This window comes from Lactuca serriola, chromosome 8 (assembly GCF_051521515.1).
Source record: "Lactuca serriola cultivar US96UC23 chromosome 8, Lser_US96UC23_V15, whole genome shotgun sequence".
Classification (NCBI taxonomy): domain Eukaryota; kingdom Viridiplantae; phylum Streptophyta; class Magnoliopsida; order Asterales; family Asteraceae; genus Lactuca; species Lactuca serriola.
The window spans coordinates 116,434,469-116,459,354 of NC_136415.1; the positions used below are offsets into that span (position 1 = coordinate 116,434,469).

Consider the following 24,886-nt stretch of genomic DNA (forward strand, 5'->3'; position numbering starts at 1 on the left):
CTCATAATTATTTAAATTTAATCTTTATTTTAGAAAAGGGGATTTTGGTAAGTTTATATGTATTTTTGATTTAGAAATATATTTTTTTATATTAAATTGATTTATATATTATTAGATTATAAGATTGGATATAAATGAGAATTTAATATGTTAATAGGGATATATAAGTAATTATAAACTTTCAAAGGATATATACGTAATTGTTATTGTTTGCAAGGATATGTATGAAATTTTGCCAAAATAAAAATAGGGATGCGTAAAACCAAACCTGAAAATCGAAAAACCAAAAAAAAATCGACAAAATTGAAATTAAAAAAACCAAAACCAAACCTTAACAGTTGGTTTTGGGTTTATATTTCTTAAAACCAAAAAAAAATCAGTTTGGGTTCGTTTTGTATTCATAATAAACTGAGTAAACCCAAAATTGAATCGAATGTATGTATGTATATTCCTTTCGTGATAAAAATACATAAGCTTAAGCTTTTTCAAGTGGTTAAGGTCTTTGTCCTCCAACCTTCATGTCCCTAGTTCGATTCATATGCCCCTCATTATGTAACGCCCTGTTCCGGATTGTTTCCTATGTGGGGGTGGTGACCCGAAGACCGAGTATCATCAGGCTTAGGGCCTTTAAGGAAAAAGAGATTTAGACCCATTTGGGTGTGGGTGATGTAATTTGAATGATACGGGAGTTCGGTCTGTGTTTTGGCGCCAAAGGGGTATTTCGTTAAAGTGTAGGCTTTGATGAATTTTGGATTTTTTTTTATCGGAAAGTTTTAAGGCAATTATGAGTTGATAGAAGTGTAGAGCTTCTCGTTACCTTTCTGTGGATATAAAGAACGTCAATTTTGGAGTTAGAACGAAGAAATTATGTCTGTTTGAAGTTTGGTTGGTTTTGGGTTATGCTGAGTACGTTGGGCGTAGAGAGGGGAGTACGTCGGGCGTACCGAGGCACCCTGAGTACGTTGGGCATAGCATAAGTACGCTAGGCATACACAATCAGTGTCCGAACCCTATTTATGTGGTTTGATCCCTATTTAAGCTCATTAAGTCCCCCAAACCCACTCCATTATCAGCCTCCACCCCTCCAACACGCCTTCCATGAAACCCTAACCCTAGTTAAGTCGTGTATGCAAAAATAATGTGTTTTTGAGTGCTTTGGAGTATGCAGGTGCACCTTGGAGATGAAGAAACTTTTTGGAGAAGTGTTGGTTGCATTGGAGCTTGTAGATCTGGACTAAGTTCACCTTGATCTATCTTCTAGAGGTATAAAGTTTGAATCTTGATGATGCATTTGTTAGATCTAACTAGTTTTGGATGTTATGAGTTTTTGGTCATTTTAGTAAATAAAGTTTAGATCTTGAAAGTTTGTGACCTTGATTCGGATATGAAAGTTAGAGACTTGTACTTAACGGATTAAACTAAAAAAGATGAACTTTTGGGTCGCTTTGAGACTTAAAGACTAGATCTTGTTTGTTGGGACCATTCTAATGGATAAAGTTGGAAACTTTATCCATTATAAAGCTATTATGAACTATAAAAATATGATCTTGGCCCTTCTATCCCTTCCATGTAAGAGTTGTGATGTCTTGTTGGGTTAAGAACTTAGGGTGTTGGACCTTAAGCACTTTATATGTAACGCTTTGTTCTGAATCGTTTCTCATTTAGAGACGGGTGATGTAATTTGGATGATCCGGGTGTTTAATTTGTGTTTTGGAGCCAAAAGGATATTTTGGTAATATCTCAGCTCGGTCTTTTATGGAAATTGGTTTCTTGTTCGGGCCCATACTACCTTCCATATATATATATTCGTATTTTCCTCAAGGACCGCCCTGAATTCCCCCATGTTACCTTCCTATCAATCCAAACAACCCATAGCAAAGCTCTCGATATCAAATCACCTCCTAGGTTTTCCTAAGGCTACCACCACACCACTCCTTACCATCGGCTCTAGAAGGAAGTCCCTCTAACACCTTATAGCTAGATTACGAACACAATTACATATCACCGACACTATATAATTTTTGAATGAAGGGCCTCACCCTACAACGGTTGGAATCAGACAAGAGTTGTGTAATAAGGTGAAACCTAACCTTCTAAAATTATCTAATTGCTGTAATATATAACTTAGCATCTTCGCTTACTAGTTAGTTGATGTTAAAAGAAACTCCTAAAATCACAAAGCAAGCAATATTCGGGAATTGAGTAATATGAATCAAAGCATAACCTAAACTGGCCATCCTATCACTGACTGAACCAATACTAGCATGAAAGTCTACAAGCTCATATAATGGGCATATAAATACATCTCTCTTATCATTCTACCATGCAAAATCTTGAACAAATCCTTAGCTATAGTCTAGCATGCAATTCATAATTTCATAATTCAAAGCATATCACATAAAACATGTATAGGTATTTTGGGAAAACTTACTTGAGATCGGTCGATTGCATGCACCACACCATTTCTTTTATTAGAAATTCCTTTAATTAATAAATTTATATTCATGAAAAATCTATAAACCCTCAATTTGAGTTCAGACACACCTAAGGGTACATCCGAATCCCTCAAACCAAGGCTCTCATACCAACTTGTAACGTCCCACAATTCAAAACCAAAAAGTTTGTTTTTATAATATATAAACCATCATTCAAACATGTTTGTCAAAACCATAAAGTATTCACAACACATCATAAAAGTATCATCAAAGTCAAAATAAATGTAAAATCATGGTGTGTGTGTGTGTGCAATGCAATCATCCCGAACTCTTCCCTTTCGAGCTGTTAGTACCTGAAATATAAATTGAAAACCGTAAGCACAAAGCTTAGTGAGTTCCCCAAAATATTTCATATCATACATATCAAATGTATAATGGTCGATACCTGACAACCAACAGGCCCTACCCGGCATCGAGCCTCGCTCGGAACATATCTGTCAGCAACATGTGATGGGCCTCGCCCAACACACCCATCAGGCCACACCCGACATGCATATAACATATGCAAGGTCACATAGACAACTAGCATATAGATAACAACAATCCATGTGCCGGCATTAGTGCCTTCGACCCGCCAAACACTGGGAGGAGCCTCACCTCGATCTGCTGAAAAGTCAAGTGAATACTCGGACTGCTGATCCGGAAATCTCCGCACAAAATATGATCAAATAATTCCCTAGTTAACATTTCGGTCATAAACCTTAAACGACATTTTAATTCACAATTCTCAACTCCAATGGTGAAAGACCATTTTACTATTCCTAAAGTGGCCCAAACTAAGTATAACTCAAAGCTCTAAAATGGCCCAAGTCCATAAGATATTCAAGGCCCAAAATCATATAGCCCAAAAGTGACCCAAAATCAAAGGAGGCCCATAACTTGGCGTGCGCCCCGCATACCCAACCCATATAACCCACGTACGTGCGTTGACCTGGAAGCGGGTTGCTGACCCAGTACGTGTAACGTACTCAGGAGTATGCCTGACGTACTGGCCAAAGTCCCAAAAGCTAACCAAGAGTCTTAACCCCTTAAGACCTTAACGTCCAAACTTCAGATCTATTACTAAATAAGGTTTTAAACGATAAAGTTAACAACTTTAAACTTTCAAGGCTAAAAAGGATCCAATACCAAACCCTAAGTCCAAAACTACATAAAAAGGCCAACAACTCAAGCATGGGTGACCTCAACCCTCAAGATCTAGTTTTTATGACTTTATACACTCCTAAAAGCCCAAAAGGACAGCTCAAATGGTCTATAGTAGCCCATACTCCATAAGACCAAGGTTTTGGGCCAAAAAGTGCATAAACATGGACATAATGAGATATAGAACAAAGAAATCCAAGGCGTGAACTTGATACCTTCTATTAATGCACAAGAAGGTGTAGAATATGGATCTAAGGACTTGAATGCACCACTCTATATTCAATGAACTTCCTTCACCACCAAGAACCACCCAAAAGAACCAAAAGATCATTATAAGGCTCAAGAACACTCAAAAGAGGGCTAGGGTTTCATGAGATTTCTTCTAGGATATGGAGGTTGACGAGGGGAAAGGTCTTGGTTCCATAATGTTGCTTAAATAAGGTCCAAACCCTAAAAATTAGGGTATGACCCCGGACAACGTACCCCCGCATACGCACCCCCTCCTTAAGATTTACACTTTCACCACTAGGGACCAAATTTTCAAATTAATTTGATATCAATGGTCAAAATAAGAAATACCTGGAATCCGGCTGTTATAATTATTGTCAAATGAAATTGATAATTAGATACATGGGTCCAAAAAGACACACCGTCCCCACCCCTTTCTTATTTCTTCCTTTTTTTATCTCCCACCAAACAATACATGTTGTCATCGACACCCAACCGTTCTGTAACACTTGAATCCTGATGTGTTTCTTTATTTCCCTTGATATTATAAAAGTTGCATTTTGGTCTTTAGGCAATAAGCAGGGTGTACCACAAGGTATGCTTAGCGTACAAATTGTAAAGCGAATATGCGGGGCGTACCACTTGGTACGCTTAGCATACTGATGCGAAGTTGGGATGGGACTTCGGACATGTATGATGGGCATACATTTATGTACGTGGGGGCGTATGTGAGATATGTTGAAACCCAAATTTAGGGTGTTATACCCTATATAAAGGCCTTAAGTCCTCATGGTTGGCCTCTTTACTAGCCTTCATTGCCATAAAAAATCCTTAATCGACCCTCAAGCCTCTTTATGGTGTTCTTGAGCTATTAAGAAGACTTTGGTACCCATTTTTGCCTTTTGTGAAGGAAGTAGAGAAGATTGAAGTTTCCTTGCTTGGTGAGAAGGCTTTGGATCCAGAATCATCATCTTATGTGCAAGCTTTCTCAGGTATCAAGTTTACATCTTGGATTGTATATGTTTAGATCTCTTCATAGTTTGTTTTGTTATGCTTTTGGTCCCTTTTTGGGTTGATGGAAGAGGTAAGTCGTTTTTGTTGGATTAGTGTCTAAGTCCATAACTATAATTGGTATGTACTTGACCCGATTGGCATGGTCCATTTGGGTTGCATGGCATTGGAAAAATTTGGATAATTATGATTTGTTAATATATTATAAGTTCTAATATATTAATATGAAATCATATTATTTAATTAGTATATCAAGAATTAATTTGGAATTAATTTTGTGATCAATAGGAGACTAATTAAATATATGAGGATTGATTGTGTAAATCATTCATTCTTATATATGTGGGCTTATGATCCATAGTTCTTCATGTTAGGCTAAACCCATGGATACTCCATGGAGATTTTAACCCATGGAGCATGAAGAATATGGAAAGACATGAGTTACACGGTGTAACCCTAATAGCCACAATATACAAGGACCCCATGGCACAAGAAATCGGCACTAAGGTGTGTACACATGAGGGCTAACCAATTTGAGCATAAGGACTTTTTCTCTCAAGTTATTCCAAGTTGTTGTTGGTGTTGTGTGAACCACTTGAGGTGTCACACTTGAGGCACTAGGCTCTTAAGCTCCATGGAATCAAGATACAACACAAAAGGTATGTTACTCTAACTAGTATCTTATCTGGTATATGAGAATGCATGCTAGTTATGGGTTTAATGCCTTGGAATCCATTTGCATGTATAATTAGAGAAAGCATAGATCCAAGGTGTTTAGGGTTGTATGTGCACCGTAGGATGTTGTAGTATACTAAAACCCTTCAGTTTTAAGGGCTTGTTCTTTTAGATCGGAGTTTGTATTGGACTCCTTAAGCATAAAGGTGCAATCTTTAAGGGATTTTTGGTCACATGCATGCATTAAGTCACTTATTAAGTCATTTTTAAGGTTATATGCTTCATCTAGCCATGCATGAATGTAAAGTTAGCAGCTTTACATGATATTCATACTCAAGGAAGTTAGATCTATGTTTTGGGGCTATGTCTTAAGGGACTAAGGACTAAAACCAAGTTTTGGATGAATGGGTGAGTATGCTGGGCGTACAAGCTGGTACACTTAGCGTACAATCCCTTAAGTGAGTACGTTGCACGTATGTGCTGGGTACGCCCGACGCACTCAGTCTAGTGGACTTCGGATGTTTGAGATTCAGATTTAGGCTATTCTTTGGGCTTAGTAACTTGGGGCCTTTTTGGAACACCCTAGTGTAAGAGTTTGGAGTAGGAACAATTGGTGGGCCTTAGGGTAAAGCCCTTGTCGGGATTTGGGCCCAATTTGGAAAATTGGGTCATATGTGGGCCTTGGATGGATAATTGGTTGTTGTGCCATTTAGATTGAAAGTTTAGGCCTTAGTCTTAGCACCAAACTAGGTAAGGGGTAAAATTGTATTGTTATCCTAAGTATGGATTAAAGAATATAGATTTGACTCCAATTGTTAATTGGGTGTTATTTGATCTTGATAGATCGGGGATTTGTCGGACCACCAGCCAGGGATTATGGTGGGAAGTCAAGTCCACCAAGAAAAATACACCCTTTGATTGCAAATAGAACGTAATATAATGGTAAAAAGGGGTATCGATCCTCAGACAAATGGTTGTATTCAATCACCAATGCAATCTAAAAGAACTATTGTAAATAAAGTAACTAACTACAATTAAACTAAAGGGGGGGGGGGGTGTTTGATTACTTGAAAACTAAAAGACTTGAATAACTAAAAACTTGCAATTAAGCAAGATAGTGAGATGCTCAAATATTGGAGAGCGTTGGTTAACTAAGGCAATTCAACACAATGAACATTTGTGTGTTTATCATTAGGATTCAACATGAAGCTTATCATTCATCCCAAATTGGTTATAGCAATCATGAAGCATGATATGCCAAGATTCCTCTTAGGTAGCATGGAGGTTGGGGAAGCCCACAACACACCTTCTTAATCAAGATCAAGGGTTTAGTTGAAGCAATTGAATCCAATAAGTTAATTAGCCTTAAGAAAGAAGGAATCCCCAATTCCTAGAGGATGTCAATGCTTACACATCCATAAAGGAGCTATGATTCATAAACTAGAGATGATTTTTACCATCATAAAGCCCTTGTTCTAAGTTAATTCAATGATTCAATGCAAAACCAAAGAAATAAACTAACAATAGCTCATTCAAGTACCAAGCTCATGATCAAAGCATTAAACAAGCATAAGAAATATGATCTAGAACCATAAACATAAGATAATTGATAATCTAGCATGAATCCTTCAAAAACCCACAAACATTCAAAGGTTTTAACCAAAGTTAACCAATATAGAGAAATTAGCCACTCATGGCAACAAAATAACAATCACCAAAGTCTAATTGCATAAAGAAACTACCAATATCTTGGAAATATGAAAAGAAATGAGTATTGAGCTTCAGAATCGCATCCTCCAGGTCTCAAATGGTGAAAATCGAGAATGTAGATGATGGATCTGATCCCCCCCAAGCTTATGGTGTGCCAAATGACCAAAATGCCCAAACTGGGCAGTTGCGCGGGTACCCGCGCGACAGAAATTCCACCCGCGCAAGTGTTCTTGTAATACTATTGGTCCTTCATTCCACCACACCACCCATCCACTACCAAAGATTCCTTTGGTCCCCTCTACATCCATGTGATTTAAACCAACCAATCATCATTTAGCTTCAAATGTGGATGCTCCAAGCCCAAAATAAAAGTCCAAGATCCATCTTCACAAGCCCACTTCATCCAAGCCTTTAAATTTTTAAGCCCTAATCTTCTTTTATGGATCCGCCAAGCCCAACAATGCCTCGAGAGCTCACTAAGCCCGTCTCCAATCAATTCGCAACCGCAACGAACACCGAAAACCCACAAAATACCTTATGCAAAATAAAAAGCACCCGACACGATCCATTAGAAAAAAAATAAAGAATATACAATGCATTAATAATTAAAAATAGTTAAAAAACTGAAATAAACTAGTAAAAATAAGGAAATAAAATAAGCTATCAGATTATCGGTGTCATTTAGCTGTGCGAGGTGAGTGTCCTCACCGTGTTTAACGGGTCGAAGGCACCAATGCTAACCCATGATCTGTTATGTTAGAATACTCATTGTCTGTGTGACAATAGTATGTGTATGTGCTTGTATGCTTATTGGGTGGGGCCCGATGATTATTCTGCATGTTATTACTTGTTATGTAGTATGAATTGTATGTGGATGGGGCTCGTTATGTGAGTTAGGGTGGGGCCCATTATACTCATTGAGCGGGACCCATTATGCGAGTTAGGGAGGGGCCCGTTATACTTATTGGGCAGGGCCCGTTATGCGAGTTAGGGCGGGGACCGTTATGTGTTATATGTTTTGATAGACAGTATCTTGGGGAACTCATCAAGTTTTGTGCTTACGGTTTTCAATTTATGTTTCAGGTACTTCAATCTCCAAGGGGAAGGGCTCGGGATGATTGAAGAACACACACCATCTCGTTCCGCTTTTTGTGATTCATTCTGATTGATATGTTGTTTGACACATTTATTTCATTTGGTTTGTACCGATGATGTTTTGGAAATATTGATTTTACTAAATTAAAATGAAATTTTTAGGTCTTATTTTTGGGACGTTTCACGTTCTTACCTAAAAATCCATTTATGTTGTTGCCGGCGTCGCCACCACCGAAGTCTTATGTCTCCTCTGCCGACCTGCATCCCCTATGTCTGTCATCGTCACCCCTTACCTTCTGTTCCAAACTCTTACCATCCTCTATCTATCTTATATACCATCAGTAAACTAATCTCACAAAATCAACCTTCATATCCCTACATAATCGTTATCTCAGTTGTACCTTTATGATTTTTGTTATAAACATAAGAAATTGTATTTAGGTTTTAACTTTCGTGTTAGAGAAATTAGTTTCGCCAATGATGACACTAGATCCATGGAACCATCGAAGTTAACCATCGTCAATTATAGATAGATATGAGTTTGATGCAGCCATAACATGGAAGTGTTTGTGTTTTTCTTTACATTCCAGTTCTTTCTAACAATCTATCTAAGTTGCTCAGCATGATCGATTCCAATTTGATTTAACATTATGTTAGAATTTCCTTTTATAATCTCTATTGGCCTATTGAATTTAGCCATATATGTTATTGTGGAATCGTTGAGGATTTCAACTATATTAACAACATAGTAGTATCAATTTGTTTGCAGTTTATATGTTTGTTTTACAATTTTGATTTGTTTGCATTCTGTGTGTCGTGTTTATGCGTGTGAGAGTGAAGAGTGTTGGTATAGATATTTCCGTTTGACATTTCATTTATCTTGAGGTGTTTAGCGATTGTTTTTGTTGGGGTAATTTTGTGTTACTCTATATGTGGCCGAAGATGGTGACCGAAGCAGGAAACCAGGTCGCCTTCGTCTATTTTCAGGAATGAAGATAATTAAGATGGTTGTGAGTCCCGTTTCAAGTAACATATTCATGATTTATTTTATTTAATAATAATTGAAGTAATAAAATAAAAATATATCATTAAGGCCGAAATAGTCTTTTTAGGATGGATATGGACCTAATGTGCAACAAAATTACATAATAAGGATCTCCCGTGTTAAAAAACGTGTTAGGGACCATATGCATAAATTACCCTAAACTACAAGATCATGTGTGTAATTTAGTTTAAAAAAATTTAAAGAACTACAAAGCTTGATAAATTTTCCTTCAATTAAGGCTAAGCGGAGTGGCACTAGCCAAAGCCACTCGCTTAGCTCGCCATGGATTTAGAATACCACCCCTAGCTCTCGCTAGGGGGCTCACCAAGTGATAAGTGCCAAGCTCAAAGCGAGAAGTGAGAGTGATAGCTTATTTTATCTCCTTATGTTTATTAGTTTATTTTTAATTAGTTTGCATTGTATATTCTTTATTTTCTTTATCATGGATCGTATCGGGGACTTTTTATTTTGCATAAGAAATTTTGCAGGATTTTGGAGCTTATTGTGGTTGCGGTTTGACTGGAGTTGGGCTTAGTGGGCTTTCATATGCATTATTGGGCTTTGCGGATCCATAGAAGAAGATTTGGGCCTTAAGAGTTAAAGGCTTGGATATAGTGGGCTTGTGAAGATGGATCTTGGACTTTTATTTCGGGCTTGGAGCATCCACATTTGAAGCTAAATGATGATTGGTTGGTTTAAATCACATGTATATGGAGGGGACCAAAGGAATCTTTGGTAGTGGAAGGGTGGAGTGGAGGAATGAGGAGCCAATAGCATTACAGCAACACTTGCGTGGGTGGGATTTCCATCGCGTGGGTACCCGTGCAACTGCCCAATTTGGGCATTTTGGTCATTTGGCACACCTTAACCTTGGGGGATCAGATCCATCAGCTACATTCTCGATTTTTCACCATTGGAGACCTGTAGGAGGCGATTTTAAAGCTCAAGACTCATTTCTTTTCATCTTCCCAAGAGATTGGTAGTTTCTTCATGCAATTAGACTTTGGTGATTGTTATTTTGTTGCCATGAGTGGCTAATTTCTCTATATTGGTTAACTTTGGTTAAAACCTTTGAATGTTTGTGGGTTTTTGAAGGATTCATGCTAGATTATCAATTATCTTATGTTTATGGTTCTAGATCATATTTCTTATGCTTGTTTAATGCTTTGATCATGAGCTTGGTACTTGAATGAGCTATTGTTAGTTTATTTCTTTGGTTTTGCATTGAATCATTGAATTAACTTAGAACAAGGGCTTTATGATGGTAAAAATAATCTCTAGTTTATGAAGCATAGCTCCTTTATGGATGTGTAATGTAACATCCCCCTCTGTCAAGTATCACAATATTGTTCGCTTTGGGCCACTCGGCACGAGGACTTCCCAGGGGGTCACCCATCCTGGTACTACGCTCGCCCGAGCACGCTTAACTGCAGAGTTCTTATGGGATCTGTTGCCCTCACGACTTTAAAACGCGTTGTGATAGGGAAGGTATCCACACCCTTATAAGGAATGTTTGGTTCTCCTTCCCAGCCGACGTGGGATCAGGTCTAACCCACTTTCGTGAGCAACTGTGACATCCCCAAAATCTCGGCCAGAAAAGACCGATTTTCATTTATGCTTTTAAAATAATTTCAGAGTAAATCCTTTTGATTTGAAAGAGTTGCGGAATTTGTTCCCAAAAACAAAACATGATAAAACAATGTTTACCAAAGCATTTCATAAAAGAAATGTATTTTCATTATATAATTAAAACTCGGGGTGTCATGTTCCGATACAGACCAATAAGCATAAACGATAACATTACAAGTCATTCATCATATATATACATATACAGACTTGTAAACAAAACAACTTGATGGTTCATCCATCTTATGCCCTCGCGCCACTTCCTGTAATACAAATAAAACTGAGTGGGTCAGGCTTGGGAGCATGGTGAGCATATAGGGTTTTCAACCCACAATAAATAATTATATTTAATTTCCACCAACCAACAATAACCCAATTACCCATTCCCGTTATTCTCACTTTATGTCCCTAAGACAACTAACATAAGGGACCTAGTCTAAGAATATTTCATCGGGGCGACAACACATGCTTCGGGGGTTCCTCAGCAATATAAGTCAAATAAGGCAACCGTGGGGGGATGAAGTACAGTGAATGAACACCCGAGTTCATTAACACCTACAGGTGGCGAACCTGCTAATGTTTCCACAAGACTATCTAGAAAAGTCCGTGGTCGTCATCTAAACTCCGCTAGATGACTAAATCAAACAACAACGAGGCCTCTCATCTGTTTATTACACACCAACTATCTACCCATGTTCTACCCAACATATTAGTAGATAAAAATATATATTTTTATACATAGTTTAAAAACCTGTATAGCATGCTTTAATCAATACATATTCCACATAACAGATGAGGCACACACACACATAACACGTATTTCATAGAGAATAATCATATCTATGAGATAGAAGAAAGTGAATACACATTCACACACATATAAACAACAATATACTTAATACACTCAAACCATACTTGTATTATTATCATGTTTATGAAAGGTAGTATACACTCACTTGATCAGAAGATGATCGGACAGCACTACGACTTGCAGAAGTAGTAATTCTCAGCAGATCTGGAAGATCTCTACAAAAATCGAACTTCTCGCGAGCAGAGCTTCGGCTCGGGAACCGCACTTCTCGGGATCTTCGGGATCTCGGGACTTGCTTCGGGGCTCGAGAATAATACCGGGGCTTCGGGGTATTTCTGGCACGCAAATCGATGCAAAACGGGAGAGAGAAGAGAGAAGAGAGCAAAAGAACTCGGTTGCCCTCGCATCCTATTTATAGGAGGCTGGAGCCTCGGAGTACGCGGGGCGTACTACTCCGAAACGTCATTGCTTACGTATCCGAAGTGCTCGAGTGCGAGTGTCGACATTCCTCGGTGTACGCGGGGCGTACTTCGGATCAGATCGGTGACTCCTTCGGATAATCATCCGAATTAAAGATTAAATTTAAATACAAATTATTTAATAAACTTCGGAAATTCATAACTTCTTCATACGAACTCCGTTTTCGACGTTCTTTATATCCACGCGAAGGTGAGACTACGCTCTACAACTTTCGTTTAGACTCCATTGGCTAGTTTTAAATTTATTTTTATTATTTATTTTTAATAGGCCGGGACAGAAAAACTTCGTTATAAATTCATAACTTCTTCGTTTGACGTTCGTTCTCGCCTAACTTTTCATCATTTCGATACCAACAACGAGACCTTCGATCCTCGTTTAGATTGTTTCGGCTAAAAACCGCTCGATCTCAAATCGAGTATATCAGGCTGCATACCGCTAAGCCGAAACTTCGATAAATCATAACTTCCTCATACGAAGTCAGATTTGGGCGTTCTATATATATATATATATATATATATATATATATATATATATATATATATATATATATATATATATATATATATATATATATTCGGAAACCTCGTTTCAACTACTACAACATTATCCAAAGATATCAAGTTTATTTTACACTTAAATTTTGACGCTTATTTTTATTCTTAATTAATCAAACCACATAATTAAGCAATTAAGCACAAAACACATAATACTCAAATAATACAATCTTATTATTTCAAAACGGGTTACAAAGGTTAACCTAGACTATTACATTGCTAAAAATGGCAAGCCCGGAGACAGAGGCGTTACAATTCTCTCCACCTTAGAATGATTCTGTCCCCGGAATCACACATCAATAAACAAATGTGGATAGCGACTCAACATGTCACTCTCTGTATCCCAGGTGAGATTTGTCCCATTCGTGTGTTTCCATCAGACAAGCACTAACCCAACCATTTTGCGTCGCAATTTCTTAGTCTTTCGGTCAACAATTGCCTCTGGTTCTTCAATCAACCTTTTGTTCTCATCAATTCTCAATTCATAAATTGGAATTATGTCGGGAACTTCTCCCGTGAACTTCCTCAAATAACACACATGAAAAGTGTTGTGAATTCCATTCAGTTCTTCGGGTAATTCGAGCTTGTAAGCTTGGTTCCCAACCCTCTGAAGAACTTTAAACGGTCCAATAAACCTTGGACTCAACTTTCCTCTTTTACCAAATCTTATAAGTCCCTTCCACGGCGAGTCTTTAAGCAAAACCGAATCTCCAATTTCAAAAGTCATCGGTCTTCGCTTCTTGTCAGCATAGCTCTTTTGACGATCCTGAGCTGCTAACATTCTTTCCCTAATTATTTTCAACTTTTCATCAGTTTGATGAACCATCTCCGGTCCCATAAACTGCTTTTCCCCAGCCTCAAGCCAACAAGACGGCGTACGACACTTTTGTCCGTACAAAGCTTGATAAGGTGCCATCTTTATGCTCGAGTGAAACCTGTTATTGTAGGAAAATTCTACCAAAGGTAAATGTTCATCCCAGTTACCTAGGAATTCCAGGGTACATGCTCTCAGCATATCTTCAAGTGTTTGTATTGTTCTTTCACTCTGACCATCAGTCTGCGGATGGTAAGCTATACTTAAACATAACTTGGTACCCATTTCCTCTTGTAGACTTTTCCAAAACCTCGAGGTGAAACGGCTATCACGATCCGACACAATCGTTAACGGAACACCGTGAAGCCTCACAATTTCCCTCACGTAAGAATTTGCAAGCTTCTCCATAGACCATTTCTCCTTGGCTGCTATGAAATGCGCAGCTCTGATACCAACTGTGACTTCCCCAATTTCACGGCCAGAAAAGACCGATTTGTTTATGCTTTGTTTTATAAATCAGAGTGATCGTTTAAAGAAAACGGTTGCGGAATTTGTTCCCAAAAACAAAAATATGATAACCATTTATCCAAACGTTTCTTAAAGATAATGTATTTTCATTAAATAATAAAACCTTGGGATGTCATGTTCGATACAGACCAAAAGAATAAACAATATAAAATAGACCTTACAATAGTTATTTAACTACAGATCTATAATCCAAAATCTCTCGTCAAGTCCACCAACTTATACCCTTGTGCCATTACCTGTAATGAAAAGAAAACTGAGTGGGTCAGGCTTGGGAGCCTGGTGAGCATATAGGGTTTTCAACCCACAATAATATAATTATTATATTTAATCAGCAAACAATCAACCCAATTACCCATCCCCATTATCTTCTTAAGGTTTTACCCTAAGAACCAACTATCCTTCATTCCTTTATTCCTAAGGAATTGGCACAAAATCCATTGCTGCCAAAGTTTATTTATCAAGTACTAAATCCAAAGTTATCAGGCGCTAACTCCATAGTCGTCGGGGTTTACTCAAGCGGCGCTAACTCCATAGTCACCAAGGTTCACTTAACAAGCGCTAACTCCATAGTCGCCAAGGCTTACTCAACAAGCGCTAACTCCATAGTCGCCAAGGTTTACTCAACAAGCGCTAACTCCATAGTCGCCAAGGTTCATCAAATAGGCACGAAGTCACATCGTTGCCAAGGTTTATACGATAGGCGCTAACTCCATAGTCACCAACTATCTCATCTACCCAATTTCTACCCAACATTTTCGTAGATATAAATACTTACACAATTTAAATCATTTAACACTTGTATAAAACATCAATTCCACGCCCATCTCAAATAGACAAATAATATATAAACACATAGCACGTATTTCATAGCAAATACCTCATATTTATGTGTTAGAAGAAAGTAACTACACACTCACGCATATAAACAACAATATACTTAATACACTCAAACCATACTTGTATTATTATCGTGTTTCTGAAAGGTAGTATACACTCACTTGATCAGAAGATGATCAGACAGCACTAAGGCTTGCAGAAGTAGTATATCTCCGCAGATCTGGAAGATCTTCACAAAAATTGAACTTCTCGCGGGCAGAGCTTCGGCTCGGGAATCACGCTCTTCGGGATTCTCGGGGCTTCGGATCTTGCTTCGGGACTCGGGATTGATACCGGGGCTTCGGGACACTTCGGGCACACAAAACGATGCAAAACGGGAGAGAGAAGAGAGAAAAAATAGCAATTGAGCCGGCTGCCCTCGCATCCTATTTATAGGAAGCTGGAGCCTCGAAGTACGCGGGGCGTACACGTCCGAAACGTCACTGCATGCGTCATCCGAAGAACTCGAGTGCGAAGGTCGTCATGCTTCGTTGTACGCGGGGCGTACTTCGGATGAGTCCGATGACTCGTCTTCGGATAATACCGGGATTTAATAATTAAATTTAATTATTAATTATTTAATAAACTTCGAAAATTCATATCTTCTTCATACGAACTCTGTTTTCGACGTTCTTTATATCCACGCGTAGGTGAGACTACGCTCTACGACTTTCGTTTAGACTCCGTCAGCTAATTTTGAATTTTATTTTTATTATTTATTTTTTAATAGGCCGGGACAGAAAATTTCGTTATAAATTCATAACTTCTTCATTTGACATCCGTTCTTGCCTAACTTTTCGTCGTTTCGCTACTAACAACGAGATCTTCGATTCTCGTTTAGATCGCTAAGAATTTGCAAGCTTCTCCATAGACCATTTGTAACATCCCCCTTTGGCACGTATCACAATATTGTCCGCTTTGGGCCACTCTGCACGAGGACTTCCCAGGGGGTCACCCATCCTGGTACTACTCCCGCCCGAGCACGCTTAACTGCAGAGTTCTTATGGGATCTGCTTCCCTCACGGCTTTAAAACGCGTTGTGATAGGGAAGGTATCCACACCCCTTATAAGGAATGCTTAGTTCTCCTTCCCAGCCGATGTGGGATCGGATCTAACCCACTTTCACCCCCATTATAGAGTTCGACGTCCCCGTCGAACACATCGACCCGTGCCCTGGCTCTGATACCATTTCTAAAGTGGGTTAGATCTGATCCCATATCGGCTGGGAAAGAGAACTAAGCATTCCTTATAAGGGGTGTGGATACCTTCCCTAACACAACGCGTTTTAAAGCCGTGAGGGCAGCAGATCCCATAGGAACTCTGCAGTTAAGCATGCTCGGGCAGGAGTAGTACCAGGATGGGTGACCCCCTGGGAAGTCCTCGTGCCGAGTGGCCCAAAGCGGACACTATTGTGATATGTGCCAGAGGGGGATGTTACAAATGGTATCAGAGCTAGGGCACGGGTCGATATGTTCGACGAGGACGTCGAACCCTATAATGGGGGTGAAAGTGGGTTAGATCTGATCCCACATCGGCTGGGAATGAGAACTAAGCATTCCTTATAAGGGGTGTGGATACCTTCCCTAACACAACGCGTTTTAAAGCCGTGAGGGCAGCAGATCCCATAAGAACTCTGCAGTTAAGCGTGCTCGGGCGGGAGTAGTACCAGGATGGGTGACCCCCTGGGAAGTCCTCGTGCCGAGTAGCCCAAAGCGGACAATATTGTGATACGTGCCAGAGGGGGATGTTACATGTAAGCATTGACATCCTCTGGGAATTGGGGATTCCTTCTTTCTTAAGGCTAATTAACTTATTGGGTTCAATTGCTTCAATTAAACCCTTGATCTAAATTAAGAAGGTGTGTTGTGGGCTTCCCCAACCTCCATACTACCTAAGAGAAATCTTGGCATATCATGCTTCATGATTGCTATAACTAATTTGTGATGAATGATAAACTTCATTTTGAATCCTAATGATAAACACACAAATGTTCATTGTGTTGAATTGCCTTAGTTAACCAACTCTCTCCAATATTTGAGCATCTCGCTATCTTGCTTAATTGCAAGTTTTTAGTTATTCAAGTCTTTTAGTTTTCAAGTAATCAACCCCCCCCCCCTCTTTTAGTTTAATTGTAGTTAGTTTATTTACAATAGTTCTTTTGGATTGCATTGGTGATTGAATACAACCATTTCCCTGAGGATCGATACCCCTTTTTACCATTATATTACGTTTTATTTGCAAACAAAGGGTGTAATTTGCTTGGTGGACTTGACATCCCATCAAGTTTTGGCGCCGTTGCCGGGGAAATCGGTTATTGTTATTTGATTGTTTATTTTTAGGTCTACAAGAACCGGTGAACTACTCTACAATCCGGAAATTGAAAAAGAAGCAAAAAGGTTGAAAAAGTTAGTCAAACAAGCAAAGCAACAACAACTCGTTCAAGCTTCTTCCTCTTCTCCTTTAATCAACATAGAAGACCAAGTTCATACTTCAAGTGATACTAACACCGAATCGAATTCTCCAATTGTTGGTCAATCATTTGAAGACATTCCGTTTGAAAACTACATTGCCATGAATCACACTCCACCTCACAATCCCATCCCAAACCCAAACAATCAAGATGCCAATACCCCACCCCATCAACCAAGACAACAACAACAAGAACCTCTCATTGATATGCCACCTTGGAATCAAGCCCCTCCTCAAAACCAACCCAATTATCAAACCCCACAACCACACAACCAACAATTCCACCAAAATAACCAACTTCAAACCAAAGCTTTTCAAGTTTAACAAGTAGATTACCCAAATCAACCCAATTACCAACACCCTCTAATGTACCAAAACCCAATGTACCCACAACAACAAACTCTCTACAACCAATATCCTAACTACCAACCTTATCCACCACCAATCTACAATCCCCAATAATACTCATACCCACCTTACCAGCAACATCCCAATTACTTGCAACAATATCCCAACAACCCCAATCCACCCAATCCCCCTCAAGAGTTGACACTTAGACAAATGATGGAAACGGATGTTACTCATACACCTCTTGCTATTTTTTTATCCCGCAAACCGCTGAGGAATTGAATTGAAGTCAAGTTTCATACATCAACTTACCAAGTTCCATGGATTGGATAGAGAAGATCCTCAAAAGTATTTGAAGTCATTTCATATGATATGTGTTAGCATGTTGCTCGAAAATGTGACATTGGATGATTTCAAGCTAACCGCCTTCCCGCTCACCTTGGAAGATAAAGATAGAAAGTGGTTTTTCAACTTACCACCGGGATCTATTCACACATGGGAAGAATTACTTAAAGCCTTCAATAGCAATTTCTATCCCACATCCTGGATATCAAGCCAAAGAAGTGACATTTTGGGGATTCTTCAAGGGGAGAATGAGACATTTCATGATTTTTGGGAGTGATTCAACAACATATGTACAAGTTGTTCTCAACACAACTTACCCGAACAACTACTTCTTCAACAATTTTATGAGGGTATGAATGAAAAAGATCGAAGGATGATTGATGTTTCAAGTGGTGGTGACATCTTCAACAAGACACCTCATGAAATCCGATCACTTTTTGGCACCATTTCTAAAAAACAAAGGAACTTTGGAACTCGCAATGAAATGAAGAGAAATTCTCCACAAGTGGTTGGTGAAGTTAGCAACACTCAACACTTGGAATCAAATATATTATATTTGACTAATGTGCTAAGTCAAATGGTGGTGGGAAGTGGTCAACAATTGATGGTGTGTGGCATTTGTGCAATGACGGGTCATTATACGGATAAGTGTCCCGCACTTAGTAACGAACCGGAAGATGTGAACGCAATGGGAGGATATCAAGGTCAACCAAGACCCATGGGATTTCAAAACAATTTCAACCAAAATTGGAGGAATAACCCAAACAACCCATACCCACCAAAGCACAATCCACCAAACATTTTGATGAGACCTCAACATCCACAATACCCTTCTCAAAAACCTCCATATCCACAAACTTCTTTTAACCCTCCAAATTACCAACAACCTCCACCACAAGGCCAATCAAGTGGTAAACATCAAATGAGCCTTCAAGAACTGGTTAGTTCTCTTGCTAAAATCCAAAGCCAATTTCAACAAGAGACTAAGAACACCTTCTCAAACATTCAATCACAAATCGGAGACTTGGCTACCGCTCTCAACAAGATGGAACAAATGGGCAAACTTCCATCTCAAACCGAGAAGAACCCCAATGTGAGTGCAATAACTTTGATAAGTGGGAAAACACTTGGAGAAAGCAACCCTAAAAGAGTTTCAAGTGAAGAAGAAAATGAAGTCATCATTGTTGAACCTTCAAAAGTTGTAGTTCCCCCAAAGGAACCGGTTGTGCCAAACATTGATCAACCCTTCCCTTCCCGGTTAGCCTTTTCCAAGAAAAAAGAGGAAGAAAATTAATTATTTGAAACTTTCCGCAAGGTCCAAATCAACATTCCACTATTGAATGCTATTAAGCAAATTCCAAGTTATGCAAATTCCTCAAGGATTTATGCACCAAGAAGACAAAATTCAAGGCAAATGAAAAGATCCAAGTCAATGCAAATCTGTCCGCGGTTATCTAAAAGAAGTTACCTCCCAAATGCAAGGATCTGGGAATATTTGCTATCCCTTGTACCATCGGTGATTTGCATTTCGAAAGGGCCATGTTAGATCTTGGAGCCTTGATCAATGTGACATATTCGGTTTTTCAATCTCTCAATTTTGGACCTTTGGAAGAAACCGGAGTAATCATTCAATTAGCAGACAAGTCAAGTGTCTCTCCAAGAGGAGTATTAGAGGATATGTTAGTACAAGTTAATCAACTTGTTTTTCCGGCTGATTTTTATGTCATTGATCTTGAAGAGAAGACTCCTTCCAAATCATCTATGATCCTCCTTGGAAGACCTTTCATGCATACCGTCCACACAATCATTGATGTCCATAAAGGAAAGATAACTATGGAGTTTGATGGAGAAACCATTCTCTTCAACATCTTTGAAGGAATGAGGTACCCTAGCAACATTTCTCCATTGTATCGGGTTGATGTGATTGAGCCAATAAACAGGATAAGCCCTAATGTATGCACAGATAAGATAATCATGGAAGATAATTATAATCCTAAGAGGGAAGCTCAAAGAAGATTGGATCCTCCAATGATGGAAGTGGTTAAGAAGAAGATAATTAAATGGTTCAAAAGGTGCAAAGATAAGAAAAAGGCATTTCATGACATGCACATAACCCAAAGATAGTTTATTCCAGGTCAAAAAGTTCTTCTTTATCATTCGCGGTTAAAGCTATTCTCGGGAAAATTGCGATCTCGATGGCACAGACCTTTTATTGTTATAAAAGTGTTTGATCATGGTGCGATTGAAATTAGGAGTTTGAAAACGAATCAAATCTTCAAAGTGAATGGACATCGTTTGAAACCATTTTATGAAGGCTTTCACATGGGAGAACTAGACAACATAACATTGGAAACTCCGATTTACGAAGGTTGACGGAAGCGGAGTTATGTCTTGGCAAAGAAGTTAAATAAATGCATTGTAAATAAATAATCTCCACTTGAAGTTTTGGGTGTTTCTAAGCTTGAAGTTGGTCTAAAAATAAGCATATTAAAGTCTAGCAATAATCTTGGTGAAGTTTGAAAAATGCCAAAAATCTGCACTTTGCGCGAATACCCGCGCAACCGTTGCGCGACTGACCACCTGCCGCGCAGATTCCGAGTTCTAAATTACCCCCACATGGGATGCAATCTGATTGTTGCGCGTGGCCGGTTCCTCACCCGCGCAAATGTTTGCGCGACCCAACCACCACTCACGCAAATATGCCACTTCATAAGAAATTTTTGAGTCATTGCATATGCTTCCTTTGCGCGACCAAGCTTTCATCCATGTGTATATAGGCGGCCAAGAACTCCACCCACACATCATTGTACGACCCATGTGTTGCCTCCATACCGTCCTCGCGGGACTCCTCCACCTTGATCCCGGTATGATCCTTCCATACTCTCATTATAAGCATTGAGGACAATGCTTAATTTTAAGCTTGGGGTGAGATATTCTTATATTTTATTTTTTTGATTGCATTTAGGATGTATATAGTTGCATTTAGAGTAAGTCATTTAGGTCATTCAAAAAAAAAGAGCATAAAATTTCAAAAATATTGCATATTTTGTTTCTTTCTTTTCTAATTTTCATCTTTTTAGATGCATTCTAGTTTAAGTTCATGCATTTTTGTTCTCTCTTGTCATCTCATCCCTACAGGTACCATAACACCGAGTCATAAGTATTGAATCATAGATTGGTCTCGGGTCTTGATATGAAATTTATTGTATTTGATAAGTGGGACACGTTTTCGGCCTCACATACCACTTTGAGACCGCTTGTGTGGGGGTCAGATGCATGTAGCTTGAATGGGTCTAGATGCGGAGGAATGTGGTTGGTCATACCGATGTGTGCGAGCAAAGATTAGCCCGGTATGGTATTTTGAAGACATTGAAGACTCGCATCTTGTTTTTTTTTTTTTTTTGGGGGGGGGGGTACCCCTTAGTACTCCTGAGTCTCATCCGATCCTTGTTTAGTTAGATTCTCACCACCTTTTTTTTTCAAGATAGGTCATCATTTTTTTAGGAGTCTAGATTAGATAGTTCGATAGATTTTTGTTTGTCATGCCTTGCATTGAGGCGCTTGATGGATTTTGATGTAGGTCCCCCAATCCGCATCTTTTGGGACTAAGTTTTTTTGGTAACACCCATTTTTGAGTCATATTCCACCCTTTTTAGGTGATCTTGGCACATTGTCAATGATCAATAGGTGTTCATGATTAAGCCTCTATCTATTACTCCATTTTAACTATCGGAGTGTTATGTTTCATGGTGAAATTCCTTAGAACTTCCAAGAAGAAAGACAAGAAGAAAACACAAAAAGAAGAAAATTTAAAAAAGTGAAGACAATAAGAGACGATAAAAGATGATTCAAGAAAAACACCAAAAACAAAGAAAAATGAAGAAAAAGAGCAACAAAAAAATAAGAACAAGGCTCCAAGTTCAAGACTTCTTCAAAAAAAAAATGAATGCCAAGCAACAAAAGAGGCTGAAATCCAAATAACAGAAGTTCAAGATTGAAGATTTGAGTTGCTAGGTTTAGAATTAGGTTAAGTAGAATTTTTATTATTTTATTTTATTTTTGATTTTTGGTGAGAAAAGCCCCGACGATGAGACGGTAGAGTGTAAAGGACAGTACAAGGGAGAAACCTCCGAAACTGGATGTTTACCCCGAGGCCGTGCTGCAAAAACCCTATTTCGTATTAAACACTTTAGCCTGACAAATGTAGGAATCATCGTGTGTGAAGAGGCGCCTTTCCTTCATGCATTATGATATGCATTAGCGATTTAAAGTGCCCCCACTGGGCGCATCTCTGTTCCTTTGTCTTGCACACCGCGACTACATCCAGCCGTGATCTATTCGCCCATCAAGTGGTTGAGTATGTGGTTTATGGCTCTAAAGCGGGGAACATTTTGAAGATGCGGAGGGTCCATGAAGGACTAATCCTAACCATGTTGACTGATGTTGACCAATTTCTATGGTATCTTTTTTTCCTTTTTAGTTTAGCTCATCCCGAGCTCATTTTAGTCTTGTTCTAACTTGAGGACAAGTTAGGTTTAAGCTTGGGGTCATTTGATAGCTTATTTTATTTCCTTATTTTTATTAGTTTATTGTATATTTTTAGCTCTTTTTAATTAGTTTTGCATTGTATATTCTTTATTTTCTTTATCATGGATCGTATCAGGGACTTTTTATTTTGCATAAGAAATTTTGCAGGATTTTGGAGCTTATTGTGGTTGCGGTTTGACTGAAGTTGGGCTTAGTGGGCTTTCCGATGCATTATTAGGCTTTGCAGATCCATAAAATTTTAAGAGTTAAAGGCTTGGATATAGTGGGCTTGTGAAGATGGATCTTGGACTTTTATTTTGGGCTTGGAGCATCCACATTTGAAGTTAAATGATGATTGGTTGGTTTAAATCACATGGATATGGAGGGGACCAAAGGAATCTTTGGTAGTAAAAGGGTGGAGTGGAGGAATGAGGAGCCAATAGCATTACAGCAACACTTGCGCGGGTGGAATTTCCGTCGCGCGGGTCCCCGCGCAACTGCCCAGTTTGGGCATTTTGGTCATTTGGCACACCATAACCTTGGGGGATCAGATCCATCAGCTACATTCTCGATTTTCACCATTGGAGACCTAGAGGTGGCGATTTTGAAGCTCAAGACTCATTTCTTTTCATCTTTCCAAGAGATTGGTAGTTTCTTCATGCAATTAGACTTTGGTGATTGTTATTTTGTTGCCATGAGTGGCTAATTTCTCTATATTGGTTAACTTTGGTTAAAACCTTTAAATGTTTGTGGGTTTTTGAAAGATTCATGCTAGATTATCAATTATCTTATGTTTATGGTTCTAGATTATATTTCTTATGCTTGTTTAATGCTTTGATCATGAGCTTGGCACTTGAATGAGCTATTGTTAGTTTATTTCTTTGGTTTTGCATTGAATCATTGAATTAACTTAGAACAAGGGCTTTATGATGGTAAAAATCATCTCTAGTTTATGAACCATAGCTCCTTTATGGATGTGTAAGCATTGACATCCTCTGGGAATTGGGGATTCCTTCTTTATTAAGGCTAATTAACTTATTGGGTTCAATTGCTTCAATTAAACCCTTGATCTTGATTAAGAAGGTGTGTTGTGGGCTTCCCCAACCTCCATACTACCTAAGAGAAATCTTGGCATATCATGCTTCATGATTGCTATAACTAATCTGTGATGAATGATAAGCTTCATTTTGAATCCTAATGATAAACACACAAATGTTCATTGTGTTGAATTGCCTTAGTTAACCAACTCTCTCCAATATTTGAGCATCTCACTATCTTGCTTAATTGCAAGTTTTTAGTTATTCAAGTCTTTTAGTTTTCAAGTAATCAAACACCCCCCCCCCCTTTTAGTTTAATTGTAGTTAGTTAGTTTATTTACAATAGTTCTTTTGGATTGCATTGGTGATTGAATACAACCATTTCCCCGATGATCGATACCCCTTTTTACCATTATATTACGTTTTATTTGCAAACAAATGGTGTAATTTGCTTGGTGGACTTGACATCCCATAAAGTTTTGGTGTCGTTGCCGGGGAAACAATTTTTTTGGGATTGCAACATGTAATCGATGGTCCATGCAAAGTAATATATGACTGAAAATTAAATATCTCAATTCTCAATTTATAGACTCAACAACCTCAACAATTTATTTGTGATTTAATTAAAATAAATGTTTTAATATATATATATATATATATATATATATATATATATATATATATATTCAACTACCAATTCAACTAATATAAATTAAACCACACTCTCACCAATTTACACACACAAAATACCTTATTTTTTTCACAAACTCTCTCAATTCAAGAAAAAATGTCTTCATTTTAAACAAAAAAAACCCAAGAAAAAATGTCTTCTTCAAACCTTCCATCACTATACCTTCCACCTCCAAAAACTCAATCAACAAACCTTCCATCCCCAAACCTTCCATCACCAGCATGTTATCGACCATCATTTGATCAACCAATTCACTCTCCCACTAACTTCTACTTTCCTATAATGGCTCCACAAAAATTTCCATTTAATCCCTTCTCTTCTCAACCAATGGGATTTTACCATAACTAATCTCAACCAACACCTCGTCCGGATGTGGAT

At 38.5% G+C, this 24,886-nt stretch overlaps 1 protein-coding gene across 1 annotated transcript; it reads left to right on the plus strand.

The window, feature by feature from the left end:
* The first annotated feature begins 18,605 nt into the window (after nt 1-18,605).
* LOC145067327 (uncharacterized) lies at nt 18,606-19,547 on the plus strand. Its single transcript, XM_079014492.1, has one exon. It carries the CDS (start codon nt 18,606-18,608, stop codon nt 19,545-19,547), a length of 942 nt encoding a protein of 313 aa, XP_078870618.1.
* The last annotated feature ends 5,339 nt before the right edge of the window (nt 19,548-24,886 follow it).

Excerpts from the sequence above, each read along its gene's own strand:
- LOC145067327 (XM_079014492.1), top strand. The coding sequence starts at position 18,606 with ATGAATGAAAAAGATCGAAGGATGATTGATGTTTCAAGTGGTGGTGAC.